Source organism: Haemorhous mexicanus, chromosome 11 (assembly GCF_027477595.1).
Source record: "Haemorhous mexicanus isolate bHaeMex1 chromosome 11, bHaeMex1.pri, whole genome shotgun sequence".
NCBI lineage: Eukaryota > Metazoa > Chordata > Aves > Passeriformes > Fringillidae > Haemorhous > Haemorhous mexicanus.
Genome location: NC_082351.1, coordinates 8960669 through 8976919, shown reverse-complemented (window position 1 = coordinate 8976919; position 16251 = coordinate 8960669). Strand labels below are relative to the sequence as shown.

The following is a 16251-nucleotide window of genomic DNA, read 5'->3' as shown; positions in this document are numbered from 1 at the left end:
GAGCTGGTGCAGGTGCAGTGAGTCTTTCAAAGTGTGTCTTCTGCTAATTAACAAAATCCAGCCACAACATTAATTCAGTTGGCCACTGCTGTAAAGCTGGCATTACAATTAGTTATATAGTGTCTAAGCTATGATAGCAGGCCTCTTTAACAGAGATCCAGTGAGGTAAACCACACCAGAGGAGACAGACCATTCCCTGTATTATGCAAAATGCCATTGCTCTGGTTCCATGCTGTGCCCTCAGTGTGAGCTGCATGGACACCACCACTCTGAGCTGGCTCTTGCTACAGGCTCAGTACACCCAGGAAAAATAAAGCAAGCACAGTCCCCTTCCCTTCAGAAATGAGATACCTGAATTTTTACTTTGAACAAAAACCTTACAATTACATCCCAGTGTTCTCACAGCCTCTGTGAAGTCTGTATTTTCTGTGCATCTTCACTACTAACACAACTGACATAGTTTAACAGATTATTTAATAGTCTTCATTCCTCCAGGTGACCCTTGGACTCAAAATGCTTTGTGATCCTTCACAAACAGACCTCAGGCTGTTTTCCTGCTGATTTAAGTTTCCTCATACTGAAAGTCATGGTGTTGGACCCAAAAGCCTGAGCACCACAGGGTGTCTTCCAAGCAATGTGTCACACACAGTCTCCAGTCTGGCAGTCTGGAAGGTGCTTTAATAGTTGGAAGAGAAGCAACAGGTTTGGACACCAGCTCTGTACAGCTCACCTTCACTGAGGACCCTGTACAAGAAGGCAGATTTCACTTTCAGGTCTCCCCCAATGGGACAGTGCTCTCCAGGACTTTACCAGCAGACATTTAAGATGTCCAAGGGCAAAGACAAGGGCTTATCAAGACTTCATCCTATTCATTAAGCCTGTGATCAACAATTATCCTAATCAGTTTTCTAACTACTACAGTCAGGTGTTTGGCAGAGCTGTTATTTTCTCCTTGCCTCCTTGAGGTCTGCCACTAAAGCCTTCTCTAAGAGCACATTTGAATTCTGCTGCTCAAGAACTATTCTGCTACCAGCTTTCAAAAGCTACTCCTCCATAACAGTTGTCCAAGAGCAAAAGAAGAAAGAGACTGGATATTTTGAGCTTCTTGAGAAAAATCAAGCTTATCTTCTGGTGCAGAAAAGACCTTAACTCCTTGGATTTCAGCATTTCTGGGTGGGGTTACCCTGTGCTACATACAGGGACCAAGACAAGAAACAGTAATAAAAAGGTTAAATTCTGCATGTATCTATAAAAAAACATGATTCTAGTTAGTCTTCCAAATTTGAGAGCAGTAACTCATTCAAAGAAACCCTAAACACTTTGTGAATCAAAGAAACAATGCAGGAGATGCCAAGCACACACACGCTCCCTTACTCACGTGTTTAAAAGATCCATGGGGGACTGCAGTTGCTCCTGTGTCTTCTAGATACTCATCCCAGTTGAATTCCATTTCTTCCACACTGGAACCAGCATCTGGAAGAGAAGCCAAACACTTCTAATTCTGTGGCTTTAGGCTACTACAAGCCACAGCAAAACCCACTTTGATTCCAAATGACTGAGTACACCAGTGTGCAGTGAACACATATCAAGAAATGGACAGCACTACTTGGCCTTTCATTGCCTGTGAACAGCACTTTTAAGCTGGACTTGGTCTGGAAAACAGTGAAATCCTGAGGATTTTGGTTTAGCACAAATTTGCTTACAATTTGTGAGAAGGAAACGAAGGCAGAAGAGCTTTGTATTTGTATCCACAAATATGAGAGTCTCAGAACTCCAGGCACACTGGACTGTTGGGGTTTTAAATTAAAAACCACTCAGGAAAGAGCAGTACCACGAGTAAGAGATTTGAAAAGAAAGTCTAAAAAAATCCTTTGAAATATGACTGTGCTCTTTTTAAAGTCAGATAGTATACACTTCGCTGTTCCAAAACACCAAAAGCAAAGAGAGGGATTCAGGGTAGTTCTAAAGAAAACAACTTGAGACACGACTGAAATCAAGTCCTTTCAACTTGGTCACTTCAAAAGTCCAGCTTGTAAGGTGTAACAGCTTCTTTAGACCAAGAAAACCTCATTATGGGATGCATTTGAAGCATAAATGTGCTAAAACCACTCAAACCACAGTTCAAAGCTCACCCAGGCTGTTAGGGAAGCAAGCACCTGTAACAAGCCACACTACAGATTAGTCAAATTCTCTATTATTACTGTCAAACATGTACCCCAGCCTTGGTCTCCCCTTCAGTTCTGGCCTGGCCTCCTTCCCTGCTGCTCTCCGATCCCTATTTTCTCCAACATGTATCCACCTTGCTAAAAAGACACCAAGCTGGCCCAGGGTGGATTTCAGGTCCCCTATTTAGTTCATTTTTCCTGCAGGAACGCAGTGGGATGGCCAGTGAGGGTCCCAGCCCATGCAAGCAGCATTTTTTAACCTCAACACACCAGGTTCAGGTTCAGCAGCAAAATGGGGTGGCAGTGACAGCACACAAGAGCAGAGCTTTCATTTTTATTTTCAGGCTTGGTTCCACCATCTGCCCCAGAGCTGTCTATGAATGAACAACAGAGCTTTCCCCCTCTCAGCACCAGGAAACCTGACACCTTGTTTATATTTGAAAACAGAGAAATCTCTGTGTATCACAAGGCCAAGGAGAGCTCAGCAAAGGTTACAGGACACTGGCATTTCCTACACCCCCTGCCTTTCCTAGGGCAGGCAGGAACTGATCTTTCCAGCAGCAGTCGTTCGAGTAGGAAACATTACATATTAAAAAAATGAATTCATTACCACCACGTGTCCTTATCAGCCCCCTGGACAGGCTAACAAGCTAAGTAAGCTCTGGGACAATTCCCAGTCTTCCAACAGAAAGGAGCAAATATTTGTCCAAAAGTCTGAGATACGTTAAATAGACTAAAACTTAAAAGTCTTGAGTTTAATAGGTTCATTTTACCTTCAGACTGATGGTTAAGCTCATCTTTGACTTTTCATTGTGACTCTAGGAGTTATCACTTCCCAAAACTTAAAAATGTATATTCAGTTAGCTGTTGTTTGCTGATGACATTATCTATTTTAAAAGAGGCTCTTATCTCTCCAGAACCCAACTCTGTCTGTTTTTAACCAACCACAGCTGGTTATTTTGGCCCCTCATAGCTCAAAAGATTCAGAGCTTGAATATCACCATCACTTTTAAAGAATAATTTTAAACTTACTGTAGAAATTACCTGGAGAAATAAATAAGGAGTTTTATTTTGAAATTTTTTTAGGAAATAAAAGGTTAAGACACAGACCACAGTTGTTTGCAAATTAGGGTGGAGCTGATCAAAGCTTTGGCTGCAAGCCATTCTAAGAAAAACAATTTCATGCAAACTATTGTTAAAATAGATTAAGATTTCTCAACTCATTTTAACAGAATTTTAGTTTTATATAACCATAAAAACGCCGAAGTTCACAGCTCCAGAATCAAAAAGGCAGCAAACACCAGCTCTGGTCAGTCAGAGCCAGGAGCGAATTCTAATTTTGCTCCCACCCAAAGAAAACCATCTCACCCTTCCCATCAAAAATCCCCCTGCAGCAAGAACCCCGCTCCCCTCCAGCCCCAAGAAGCCAGTCCTCCGTGGGGTGACACGGTGGCACTGCTGGAAGGGAGCGGAGCAGAGCTGGGGAGGCGCTCGGAGCGGCAGCGCCCCGGGAGCGCCGCCGGGAGCCGGGGCCGCTCCGGCCCCGCACGGCGAGTCCCCAGCCCCGTTATCATCAGATAACCGCCAGGGGCACTTAAGCTCCTTAAATGAGCCACAGGTCACTTCACACACTGAAAGGGTCAATTAGTAACTTCTGTTGCCACTTAATTGCTACAAGGAGCTCCCAGGAAAGCCGGCTCGCCTGCCGCTGCTCAGCGAGCCCTGCCTCGAACTGCGGCTGAAGCCAATCCCGGCGGTCAGACACGGCAGCAACTCCGTCCCTGCTCATCCTGGGCCCTGCAGCCTGTCCCTCACCCAGAGCGGCTCTCTCCTGCCAGGCAGCTCCTCTGTGCCCGCTCACCCTCGGTCTCACAGCCTGTCCCCATCCCAGAGCGGCTCTCTCCAGCCAGGCAGCTCCTCTGTCCCCGTTCACCCCCGGTCCCACAGCCTGTCCCTCACCCAGAGCGGCTCTCTCCTGCCAGGCAGCTCCCCTGTCCCCGTTCACCTTCGGTCTCACAGCCTGTCCCTCACCCAGAGCGGCTCTCTCCTGCCAGGCAGCTCCCCTGTCCCCGGCACCCTCGGTCCCACAGCCTGTCCCCCTCCCAGAGCGGCTCTCTCCGTGCAGGGCTGGCTGTGGTGAGACGGGCTCCGTCCTGCACAGCACCCACAGCTCATCAGCACAGCCAAAAGCTCACTCAAATCCGTTTTTCATAGGAAAAACAAAACCCCCAACAAACCCAACCCAATCAACTCAAAAACCAACACCACTCCCCCCTCCCCAAAAAACCCAACAAAACACAAATCCCTATCCAACACTCATGGCAAATTTAATACTCTTGCCATTTTCTTTTAGGGAGTTTCTTTCAGTCAGAGGGACTTTTAAAAACTTCTGCAAAAAGCACCCACAACTTTTTCTATTCATTCATTCACAAAAGCTGAACCCAGCTTGTGTTCACATTTCACCAAGGTTTTACAACTGAGGTGATCAACCTCTCACTTCCACCACTGAGCACAGAGCTGGGGAATTTTCCTCCCTTTTGGAGGCTGCCCCAGCTGAGGTTTGTGCTTAGCCATGGTTTGAACCATCCTGTTTGCTGCTTCTCCACAAACCTGCCACTGCACCCCAGGTTATTTAGCAGAGCTCCTTCTGAGCAACGTAGAGCAGGAAAAGCTCTCAGAATAAAGCTCCAGGTGAAAACGCTGTATGAGGATTCACAGTGAGAGCAGTAAATCAGCTTTTTTATTATGGTATGTGGTAGGACTACACAAACAAAGAAAAACCCCTGAAATAAGTCTCTCTTTTTCAACATCTGAATGCAGAAGCACTCCAAAGGTGCAGCAAAGGACCATCTCTCTGGTAAGGCTTTCAGAGTCAGAATCCAATCACTTTTCTGGTTTTATTGGCAGGACAGTGGCAGCAGAGCAGGCCCTGCTAAAATCAAGCCTTTGAACTGTTTTGCTGGTATTTTTTGCAAGACCCCACTGCACAGCTCCATCCTCACAGGTTGGCAGACCCCTGGAGACTCAGGACCAGTTTAATGAAGCCACATTCCTGAGAGGCCACAACTCTGCATTAAACACCCTGATCAGTCTGAGTTCAGAATGTTCAGTAAAACCTCAGACATTTACAGCAGAGGCTCTTGCTACTGTGAGAAAACTTGCACATCAGTGGGACAGATGACAACAAGCAAAACCATATTTAATGCATTTGATTCCAAAGCACAATTTATTCATCTAATTCTGCATGCGTGTACATATTTATGCTCTCTCCTTCTCCCCAGATCCTTAATTGCTACAAGCCCTAAATAAATTCATCTTTCTTCTATGTGGAGACTTATTTCTTTGTGTTAGACAGGATGACTGAGCAGCACATTAGCCCAGAGGCAAAGCACAACTTTGGCAAAGGCAGGGGAAGAAACCTGACACAATTCCCATCTCTCTGGCCTTGCCATGCAACCAGTTTGTGTCAGGAGAACTTCCAAATCAAGCTAACATTTTCTTAAGTAAAATCTGAGAAGGGTCCTACAGAGGCTCTGTAGAGAATATTCATCCGCTTTGGAGGTGAGAAAATTCTCTGTATGAATATCAGCAGTTTCCTAGGCAGGTGCATCACTTCCCATTTGTCCCTATTTCTACTGGCCTTAGGGGGAACACTCACTTTTTCTGAATTTTATCACAAATTACATCCTGCTGCTCTCTGATACACACAGGTAGAGAAAGAATATGGAATTATACCACTTGGACTGGAGAATGTAGTGAAATATTAAGGAAGTTAGCCCTTAAAAAATATCTGAAATGGAAACAGTCTACATTAGGCTGTTCTCATCTTTGGATTTGAGCTAAATTCTCACTGCAAATAACTTTCATGCATTTTTAATGTCATTTAGCTGAAGACTGTCACATTGGACATTTAAGTACATCACAATTGAAGGTCTTGCAGACTTCAGTAAGGCTAACCCAAAGGTTTCTCACCCTGAAATGTAGATATAGTTCAATCTGATTTTAATAACAGTTAATCTTTTTCATCTCCACCAGCTGCGAGGCCATGAATAAATAAAGACAGGTTGGAATTTCAGGAGTTGAAAAAGACTGTGACTTGAATAAAAGTTGTTTTTTTCCCTCATAGCACAAGGGAGCATTACAACCAACAACCATGAGCCCTGTCTGGTTCTTGGAGCCAGAGAGCCTGGATGTAAAACCAGAAAAAACAGAGGAGAACCTCCAAAAGCTGCTGCAAATTATCAAGTGGAAGAAAATTACACCAGTCAAAGACTATGAAAGCAATGTTCCAGCAGTGGTTTGGACTAGTGTAACTCAAAAGCACTTTAGAAAACAGTATTAGAGGGCACAACAAAACCAATGTGCTTATGCTTACACAGGTATTTCCTGGGAACTATCTCTGAATGCAAGTAAAGCTCTCATCATTTATTGTTTGCTCTTCACAGCCTCCTGTACTCAAACCTGCACAAAAGGATGCTCAGGGAAATAGCTGCTGAGTAATTTCAAGCCAGTATCAAACCTTTCCTCAGCTATTCAAAAGCACCCAGTGAGAGAGGACTCTCTGACCTGCTACTTTTTGAGAAAGATGGAAAAATGTCAATAAAGGTTTTAAGACTGAGGGATGTGCTATCACAGCCTGTGGACACACCACTGCTGACCATGTAAACAACTCCTCACTCTTCTTCTCCCTTCCTTACACTCTGTGACAGAAGCCTGCAATTTCCACTAGGCAAGGAAAATGTGCCAGAAGAAATTCTACATCCACGCCCACGATGCCTTTTCTGGACTATTTGAGAATACAACATTGACAACAACTTGACTGACTTGCTGTAATTAATAATAAAAAAACACATTTCAACATCATAAAGCGGATGATACCATTCTCCTAAAAAGCACTAATGATTAAAAGTATGTGATTTTAATCTAATGATTAAAATTATGTGATTTTAATCTAATGATGAAAATAATCATTTCTTCAGCAACACTGACAACAATTAGATTTTCATAAAGTAAAGGTAGAAAAATGACCAAGAGTGAATTATCCTATGAGAAGAGCAGCTTGTTGAACAAAGTACCAAAGGAAAGTAATACTCAGATCAAATCTTGGTCCAATTGTTTACCCTGATAATTACAAATTATAATTTGTTTTATATAAACTGTGATGGGAAAGGACCTCCTCAAAGAAAAGGGACAAGCCATGGCAGGCAAGACAGAGCAAATGGACGGTCCCAACCCCCACATTTCAGAAAGCTGTTAGTATTCCCAGCCATCCCACACTAACACTCTTCCTGGCCTGGTGTTCCAAGGTGATGCAAAACCTGAGCTGATTTCTCATAACACACCACTCTGCAGGAGGTTAGGTACTGATATCACAAGCCTATCAAAGAGGACACACCAAGGCACTTTGGAAAAACAGGACTGCAGAAAAACAGATTACAATGGCTGCAAACAGCTTCAGTTATCTGACTCTTCCAACCAGCACCAAAAGCTTGCCAAAATATTAAGAAGATAAAGACAAGGACAGAACTAGGTATAAACCACTCTGAAAGATAAATGCCTTAAAACAATAAGTGTTAACACCACCAAGCTTTTCACAAGCCCACCTCATAGTGGTACCACAGAAAGGAAAGATGCAGCTTCTTGAAAACACAACCACCAAGGTGGGCCAGATTTTGTTTCCATTTAAGCCAGTGGTACACCCTGCTCTGATACAGAGCAGTAACAAACACAGCCATGATAACCCCAGAGCCAGAGCACAACCCAGAACCTGTGAACCTGGAGCTTCTCCCTTGAACAGCACCAGGCTCATGCACTGTGGGACACTCACTGTGCTCATCTTTCCCCCACACTGCCCACGTTTTTAGAGAAGCTGGCCAGGGAGCTGGGCTGGACTGTTACCTGCATCATACTGCTGTTCTCCATTCATCTCCACAGGAGCCCAGTGGCTGTTCCCAGCAGCCAGAAGCAGGGGGGTCCGAGGCTGTCACTGTTTGGTGGTCATGAGTCGCCTCCCGCCTTCCACAGCAGCCGGGACATTCAGGAAGGGATCCTGGAAAACACCTGAAAGGAACAGCTGGTAAGGAAACCTTCATGGGATCTTCAGCTACTTTTAAGATAGAATCCTAGAGAGGTTTGGGTTGGAAGAGAACTCGAAGTTCATCTCATTCCATGGGCAGGGACACCTTCCACTCCCCCAGGCTGCCCAGGTCCCATCCCACCTGGCCTTGGGCATTCCAGGGATCCAGGGACAGCCACAGCTGCTCTGGGCACCTGTGCCAGGGCCTCACCACCCTCACAGGGAAACATTCCTCCCTAATATCCAATTTACAAACCTATTCCTATTAGCAATTCAATAATTGTTTCATGATGAATGCTAGAAAGTAAGTAAAAACAGGACTGAGGCAAGCCCACCAGTTCATTAGAAGTGAACCACCAGTTTTGCTTCTTTACAAAATTTTCCACAAAAGCAAAGTTGCATAGTAAATAAGAGTCAAGGTAACATGTTTATTTAGAAATAACACACTTTGACTGACATCTTTGTATAAATCAAAGAGAAGAGTGGTCATAAAACCAAGATTATTGGCTTGAAAATTCTTGTAAGAAAAAGGTAATCTAAAAAACCCTTTGCATTCTTGTTGAATATGTCTGTGAAGCACCTGTTTTATTTAAGAGATATACCTGAAATAATAGAGGAGACAAAAAATCAGGTTCTAAAAAGCATAGGTTGTGCTTCTGAAATGAACACATTTTGAATAACAAAGCTTTATAAAAAGGAAGTCCTACACACTTGAAAAGTCCCTGATTTTGAGTTTTGCTCAGCTATAATGTCTATGCAGACTACCTGATAACCCTTAGAGACACACAACACTGGTAGCTTCATTCACACACAAATAACATCAAACTTGAATGGAATAAAATATCCAGCAGCAGTGCTCAGTCATGTAGGAAGTTCAAGTACAATCAAAACTACAGGCAACTTCAAAAATTTTCATTACATGTGAAAAAAAAATTTTGAGAGTAGCAAGAGTTATCATTAAGAGCTCCTATTGAATGGCAGCTTAATGCCACAAAAATCTACTGTGTGGAAGATACTAATAACTTTTATTCATTACAGCTTCACAGGAATGTGTCTGGAATGGAACCCAGCTGCCAATTTCTGCTGGGTGCCTCTAACCTGCTCCACTCCAGCTCAGAAAGTCTGAGCTCAGCATGCAACCACAAGGTCACACATGAACTCCCACCCAGCTCTGCCTCTGTGAGAAAAGTACTGAGAAATCAGGCACAGGCTCCACTCACTCTCCACTGGTTGCCCACAGTTGTTCCAGGCCCAGAGGACAAAGCAGAGCAGGGTAAGGTAACTCAAGCATATGTTCCCAGACTATCCTCTCCCTACACAGGCTGAGCTTCCATCTATTCCATCTTTTACAAGGTGATGCTGGAAGAGGATGTCACTGGCACGATGCTCAGCACACAGAGAAGAACTAACCAACAAAACACTTTTTAATCATTCATCAAAACATGCCTTGGTAATGGCCTATCCCAAGTCTATCAGCTGTCACAGTGCTAAGCCAAAACAAAGGCAATGCTGTGAGCAAAGCATGTATTCCACAAGCCTGAGGACATGCCAGTGCTTTAGAATAGTGTAGCCCTGGCACAGCATACTCAGAATTAATTGCAATTAAGCTATTTTCAGTTTATGGGATACAGTTCTCAATTAGCTTCTATAACTAAACTGTGTGACGCAATTACACTCCTTTTTTTTTCTTTTTTCTTTATGTAACATGAAAACATTTAGGATGCTACCCTCCCCACCAAAACCCCAAAACAAACCCACAAAACCAAACTCCAAGCACCAAAGAGGCTGTTGATTTAGAAGATGCCAAACACTGGCAGCTCTTGTTGAAGCTGATTGATATTCTGCCCAAGTCAAGTTGGGTTGTTACGCAGGATTTCATAAGCAGTTGTGGTGTTTTATGTACACAAAATTGAGAGCACTTGTAATTAGCACCCACCACGGCTGCTGCTTACAGTCTGGCACCCCAAAGATTATCTTTTGATAAATCTCGAGGGAAGTGGAGCACAAGTGCTGCTGGAACAGAACTGCTTTGGAAATACTTTGGACTCTTCAGTCTCACTTCTGCATTTCAAATCTCCTTTCAGCACATGAAATATTCAGATGTTAGCAACTGGAGGCAGCATTAAAAACAGTTACAGTTCATTAAAGCCAGATGGCTCACTTGAATATGAAAAGAAATCAAACATAAGTTGGCTGTTGAATTAAAGTAAATCAGCTGGCGTCTGAGGCTTAATATCATTTTAAAACAAAGGCTCATGAGACAAAGGGGACAGGAGCCACCCCTTAGGACAGAGCGCCAGCAAGGATCGGGTTTCAGCAAATTCCTTCATGCCGAGGCACCCAGAAAAATCTATTTCAAACTGTGTCCAGCACGGAGCTGCTCCCGGCCGGGCAGCAGGAAACCTGTCCGGGGCGGGGCAGGGCGGGGCTGGGCTCCTGCACACCCAGAGCCTGCTCGCTCCGCTCCGGAGATGGACAGGGCAGGGCAGGGCAGGGCAGGGCAGGGCAGGGCAGGGCAGGGCAGGGCAGGGCAGGGCTCCTGCACACCCAGAGCCTGCTCGCTCCGCTCCGGAGATGTGCAGGGCAGGGCAGGGCAGGGCTCCTGCATACCCAGAGCCTGCTCGCTCCGCTCCGGAGATGGGCAGGGCAGGGCAGGGCAGGGCAGGGCTCCTGCGCACCCAGAGCCTGCTCGCTCCGCTCCGGAGATGGGCAGGGCAGGGCAGGGCAGGGCAGGGCTCCTGCGCACCCAGAGCCTGCTCGCTCCGCTCCGGAGATGGGCAGGGCAGGGCAGGGCAGGGCAGGGCAGGGCAGGGCTCCTGCACACCCAGAGCCTGCTCGCTCCGCTCCGGAGATGTGCAGGGCAGGGCAGGGGTCCTGCGCACCCAGAGCCTGCTCGCTCCGCTCCGGAGATGGACAGGGCAGGGCAGGGCTCCTGCGCACCCAGAGCCTGCTCGCTCCGCTCCGGAGATGGGCAGGGCAGGGCAGGGCAGGGCAGGGCTCCTGCACACCCAGAGCCTGCTCGCTCCGCTCCGGAGATGGGCAGGGCAGGGCAGGGCAGGGCAGGGCAGGGCTCCTGCACACCCAGAGCCTGCTCGCTCCGCTCCGGAGATGGACAGGGCAGGGCAGGGCAGGGCTCCTGCACACCCAGAGCCTGCTCGCTCCGCTCCGGAGATGGGCAGGGCAGGGCAGGGCAGGGCTCCTGCCCACCCAGAGCCTGCTCGCTCCGCTCCGGAGATGGGCAGGGCAGGGCAGGGCAGGGCAGGGCTCCTGCGCACCCAGAGCCTGCTCGCTCCGCTCCGGAGATGTGCAGGGCAGGAAAGGGCAGGGCAGGGCTCCTGCGCACCCAGAGCCTGCTCACTCCGCTCCGGAGATGGGCAGGGCAGGGCAGGGCTCCTGCGCACCCAGAGCCTGCTCGCTCCGCTCCGGAGATGCGCGGCCGGGGCAGCTCGCATCCCTGCCTCTGTTACTCTGGAGGGGGTGGCAGGAGAAGGCTCAATGTCCTCCGGGTCCCTGTGCCTATTCACACGTTTAGCCGGGCTTTTTCACCACGAGAAACAGCAACGATGCGTTTCTTCTTATAAAGAATTTGTAACTAGTTTTTCTCTAGGATCGGGTGGGCCCGATCCTGGCGCTGCGCAGAACGGGGCTCCAAGCCACGGGGCACAGACCCCCCCCCCCCAATCCTAATTCCTAACGCTGCCGTGCAAAACCCACACTTCATTTGCTCTGCTTCTATTATTGCTGCAGAAAGCAGCCATTCCCACAGCCTCCAAAAAGCCCACCGCTCCAAGCAGCTTTTTAAAACCTTTTTCTACTCTACCACCACTACAGTCAATCATGAATACAGGTCTCAGCCGGCCCTTTTGCTACACGAAGATGAGATAGCGGCTCCAGGGAAAAGGGGAGCATGTTTGAACTGAGATTTGTGTGTGACTGGGTACTCGCAGGCCACACAGCTTATCAATGCACGAGCAGAGCTAAGGCAGAGATGCAGCTGCATGCGGTCCTCTGCCCCAGGAGATAAGCCAGGCTTAACACATCAGCCCTTGGGAGAGCACATCTGCACCCGCTCAGGGGGCAGGGACTCCACCCAGCCTGACTGAGACTCCTCACTGACACTACCAAGTCAAAAATGGAAAGGACCTTCTCGGATGACAACTTAAGTTGAAGTGTTTTATATGGAAAAATTAAATTCTACAGCGCAAAAAGAATCCAATGCAATAAACGATGCAGGTAGGAGCCAATGTAATTTTAGGTTCAACTTACAACGTGTAGCCCTTGATTCATAAATATTTTTGTGAAATGCATTACAGGTATACTGGCGAGTTCCATATCACTCTCAGTTAACTGTCTTCAGCACAAAAAAATATATATTGTGCAAATTTCTCAACCAGAACCAAAATCAACGGCGCTGGAGAAAATTATTTTTCAAGCTATTCAGTGTGAGTTTCATTCACCATTTTGTAGCAATATACTTGCAGTCACAGAAATATCCAAACTCCCACACTGGCATCAGCACAATTCCTTAAAATAGCCCCATCCTTTTAGGGGGAAAAAGCCAGAGACTCTGGCTAAGCACTGCTGCCAGCTCTGTGGAAGGACACAGCTGATTACCTGCCACAGCAGATCAGCAACCACCTCCATCAGGCACAATGGCAGATTTCTGCCTCCTTTGAACAAAACCCTCACCCTTGAAATCAGGGCTGAGAAAGGCAAAAGCAAACAAACATTCAGAAGAGCATCTGGTGTAGGAAATCTTTAATTCCTGTGAAGGAACTGTTTAAGATTCCCAGATCAAGTGTCTGAAGCCACCAAGGCTTTGCCCACCTCCTCTCCCCCACCTGAGGGATTCTTAACTCCAGTGACACATTGCAGGAGCAGGGAGGGCACAAACCCAGCCTCTCTCTCAGCTGCCACATGGAACAGGACCCATGTTTTCTCATTCAACAACCACATCAACTCTTTTGTCAGACAGGACATGAAAAATATTTTCTTGGGAAGCAAAATATTATTGTACACACATCTATGCCCTTCCCTCTTGCTCCATCCTGCTGCCATTGTCCCTGCTGGAGCCCTTGGCAGAGGTCCTGCTTCTCCAAGAAAGGGTCTCTAGAGTCCCATACTTCATGCAAGCTCCTAGTTCTCCAAGCCTTTTAGAGTCAAAATAGGGTTTAAGGCTTTCCTTATAATTTTGTCTTCTCTTCTTTAGTCCCTACCAGCTGGAAGCCTGGATAACATTTTAGATAATTTCTAACTTTCAGTTGTAAAAACAAAATAAGTATTTCACAAGCCTTCCTAGTACCTGATGTCCCACAAACAAAAGACAAAGTGGAAAACTTCTTACAATGTCCAATTTATGCTGAAGTTCCAAATTTCCAAGCCATTGTAATTGTTATTCTGTGACAAGAAGAAAAAAAAATCACTTTTGGTTGTTTCTGTAGGGAAGAAAACGACCTGTCACAGAAGCCCTGGCTCAGCATTGTTAGCACACTCCAAATGTTTCCAAGACCTGCAAGGCCCAGAAGGCAGACTATGGATAGGCAAAATAAAGTTTGATGCCTCTCTAACAAAGTAATAAAAATACTACCAACTTCATTAGCCACAGCTGCTGAAGGAAGTATCCCACCCCATGTAGAGAACAGAAACCTTTGGCTGACTTGCAGTTCTTTAAGGCATTATTTTTACATACACAAATGAAACAGCTGGTCTGTGAAAAGCAGCTTATTTGCCTGATTCTGTAAGGATTTATCAAATACAAACAAACCACTGAGTCACCTTTTATGCAGGTAGAACCAACATCTAGCAAGGTAGAACATCTCCTTTAAGTTGTCTTATCTGAAAAGCAAAACTCCACTGATACCATTGAACTTGAAGATTATATATGTATATAAATGCAAATAGGAACTATCACCAGAGTTAGATTCATTATTAAAATTTACTAAAATTTCTCTCACACCTGTGCTGAAATCTCTACTCACAGACCAGTAGCCCTGACAACTCCCTGCTGCTCCCATTAAATCTGTTTTAGCAGAAGAGAACTCATGCTCATCCACTCCATTGCAACAGCAACGCTGTGACTCCTCAAAGAGAAGTGCATTTAAAGAACACACCTTGTGTTCTTAGCCTCCCAAAGCAATTCTTGTAAGATGGCAAAGGGGCAAAGACTCTGCTGAGGAGGTTCCAGGCCATTGCCAACATCAGCAGGCCAGGCTTACAGACTTGTGTGGCTCTGGAACACGCCTCACACCTTCCACGTGGAGCTAACCACAAACAAGCACCCTGCAGGGGATGCAGCCTGCACCACTGCCCTGCAATGCAACAAGAAAGGGATTAGTTCTGTTCCAAGGGTTTACTCAAAATAGAAGGCCTGTGTTTGTGACAGATCCCCTGCACTGACACAGTCTGACCCATCAAGGTGGGCAGAGCCAGCAGAGGCTGCTCTGTGCACACTGAACCAGCAAAGCCCACTGTGCTCCGTGCACAGACACCTCCAGCACTCAGACAGGTGTCCAAGCACTCCCACAGCAGCACCCCAGCTGTGCTCCTGGCCCCTCCTTGCCTGCAGCACACAGGACAGCGTGGCTGTGTCACCAGGACAGGGCACGGGGACGCTGCACCAGGGAACCAGAGCCCCTCACATCAGGATAAATGCAGCAAGTGCTGGCATTACAATCAAATAAACAGGAATCTCACAGCAGACTGAAAGGTTACAGCCTGGCAGTCCTTTCTGCCTTGAACATGTGCAGATGTCTGTGAATGTACATTTTAACAGCATAAAAACATTTACCAGAGAAAAGGAGTCACGAAATGAGACCTTTAACTCCATCTTTCATCAGAGCTACTGTACATCACAGAAAAAAACAATGAACAATAACCCATTTAGCAGAATTTTGCTGATACCATGCATGATGCTGATCTTTTCCACTTAGATTAGGTCAATTAATGTCTGTTTTCCAACCCTGACCCCTGCCTGAAGTCCAGTGGCTTCCAGGATTTGACTCAGAGCCTGGATCTGCCTGACCATCCAGGTAACACACCTGGAACTGGAAGCCTGGTCAATGAATCTTGAAACACACAGGTCCAGCGCAACAAATTACAGATCTGACTTTACATCCCGTGTTGAGCTCCCCAGCCAGTAAAGCAATTTCCACGGGACTGCAGGTTAAGTCCAGGTGAGAATGGAACAGTCACAGCTCTATTCCCAGCTAATTTAAATGCCACTGGACAGAGAGAGGACTGACTTGATAGGGGAATAACACTCAACAGGGTGTTCCAAAAAGTTCCCTTAGGTTTGTAAGTGGTTGCAAAGAGGAGCTGTTAAATACAGTTTGCCTCTAATGTTTAAGATAGTCGGGAGTTCTGTTTCTTTTTTAAAAGCAAAATCTTCAGCATTATTCTGCTCTCTTCATCTGCTTTCATGGCAGGCAGACTACAAGCACGTTGGGGGTTATGGGCCAAATAAAGAAACCACACAGAACAGACTGCTTGTTTTCATTGTTGATTTTTTTTAAATTCATGTCCTATTGCATGAATATAACTGTCTGAAGTTACAAGCTGGAAAAGAAGATGAAGGAAAAACGTGAAGTTCCTGCTGCTACCAAGTCCCAGACAACAGCCTGGCAGCTTCTTATCCTCCTCACAAAGACAAGCAGCATGAACAAGCAAATATTCTACCAGTAAAATGTAGTATGATTCATGGTGAGATAAAAGAGAGTGCTCAGATGGAAAGAAACTGACTTCTACCTCTGGATCTGAATCCCTGGTGCATATAAGTATGGAATCCCATGGGATACAGTGATGGGGAAAGGGATGCTGCCTGTGAGGAAGCCATAGGCAAGAGTTAATCTGCCAGCAGAGGAAGGAACCCTTCACACTCCCTTTGAGGAGCCTATCCACTACGTGAGAGAAAAGAGTTTTAAATCAAAAAGTACCTTCACTGCACATACACTGGGGCAATTACCAAAGATACAAATTAATCTGTAAGTGCCCAAAACATAAGAATTACTGGAG

At 46.1% G+C, this 16251-nt stretch overlaps 1 protein-coding gene across 2 annotated transcripts in view; it reads right to left on the bottom strand.

Annotated features, from left to right (window-relative positions):
• SFMBT1 (Scm like with four mbt domains 1) overlaps positions 1–16251 on the bottom strand; it is a 73397-nt gene that overhangs the window by 28094 nt on the left and 29052 nt on the right. For both annotated transcript variants that reach the window (XM_059856280.1, XM_059856281.1), the window contains exons 2-3: positions 8064–8225; positions 1379–1473 (exon numbers count right to left, since the gene is read on the bottom strand). In XM_059856280.1, coding sequence (XP_059712263.1) covers positions 1379–1473; positions 8064–8091 — 123 coding nt within the window. In that variant the 5' untranslated portion in view covers positions 8092–8225. The remainder of the gene's footprint in view (positions 1–1378; positions 1474–8063; positions 8226–16251) is intronic.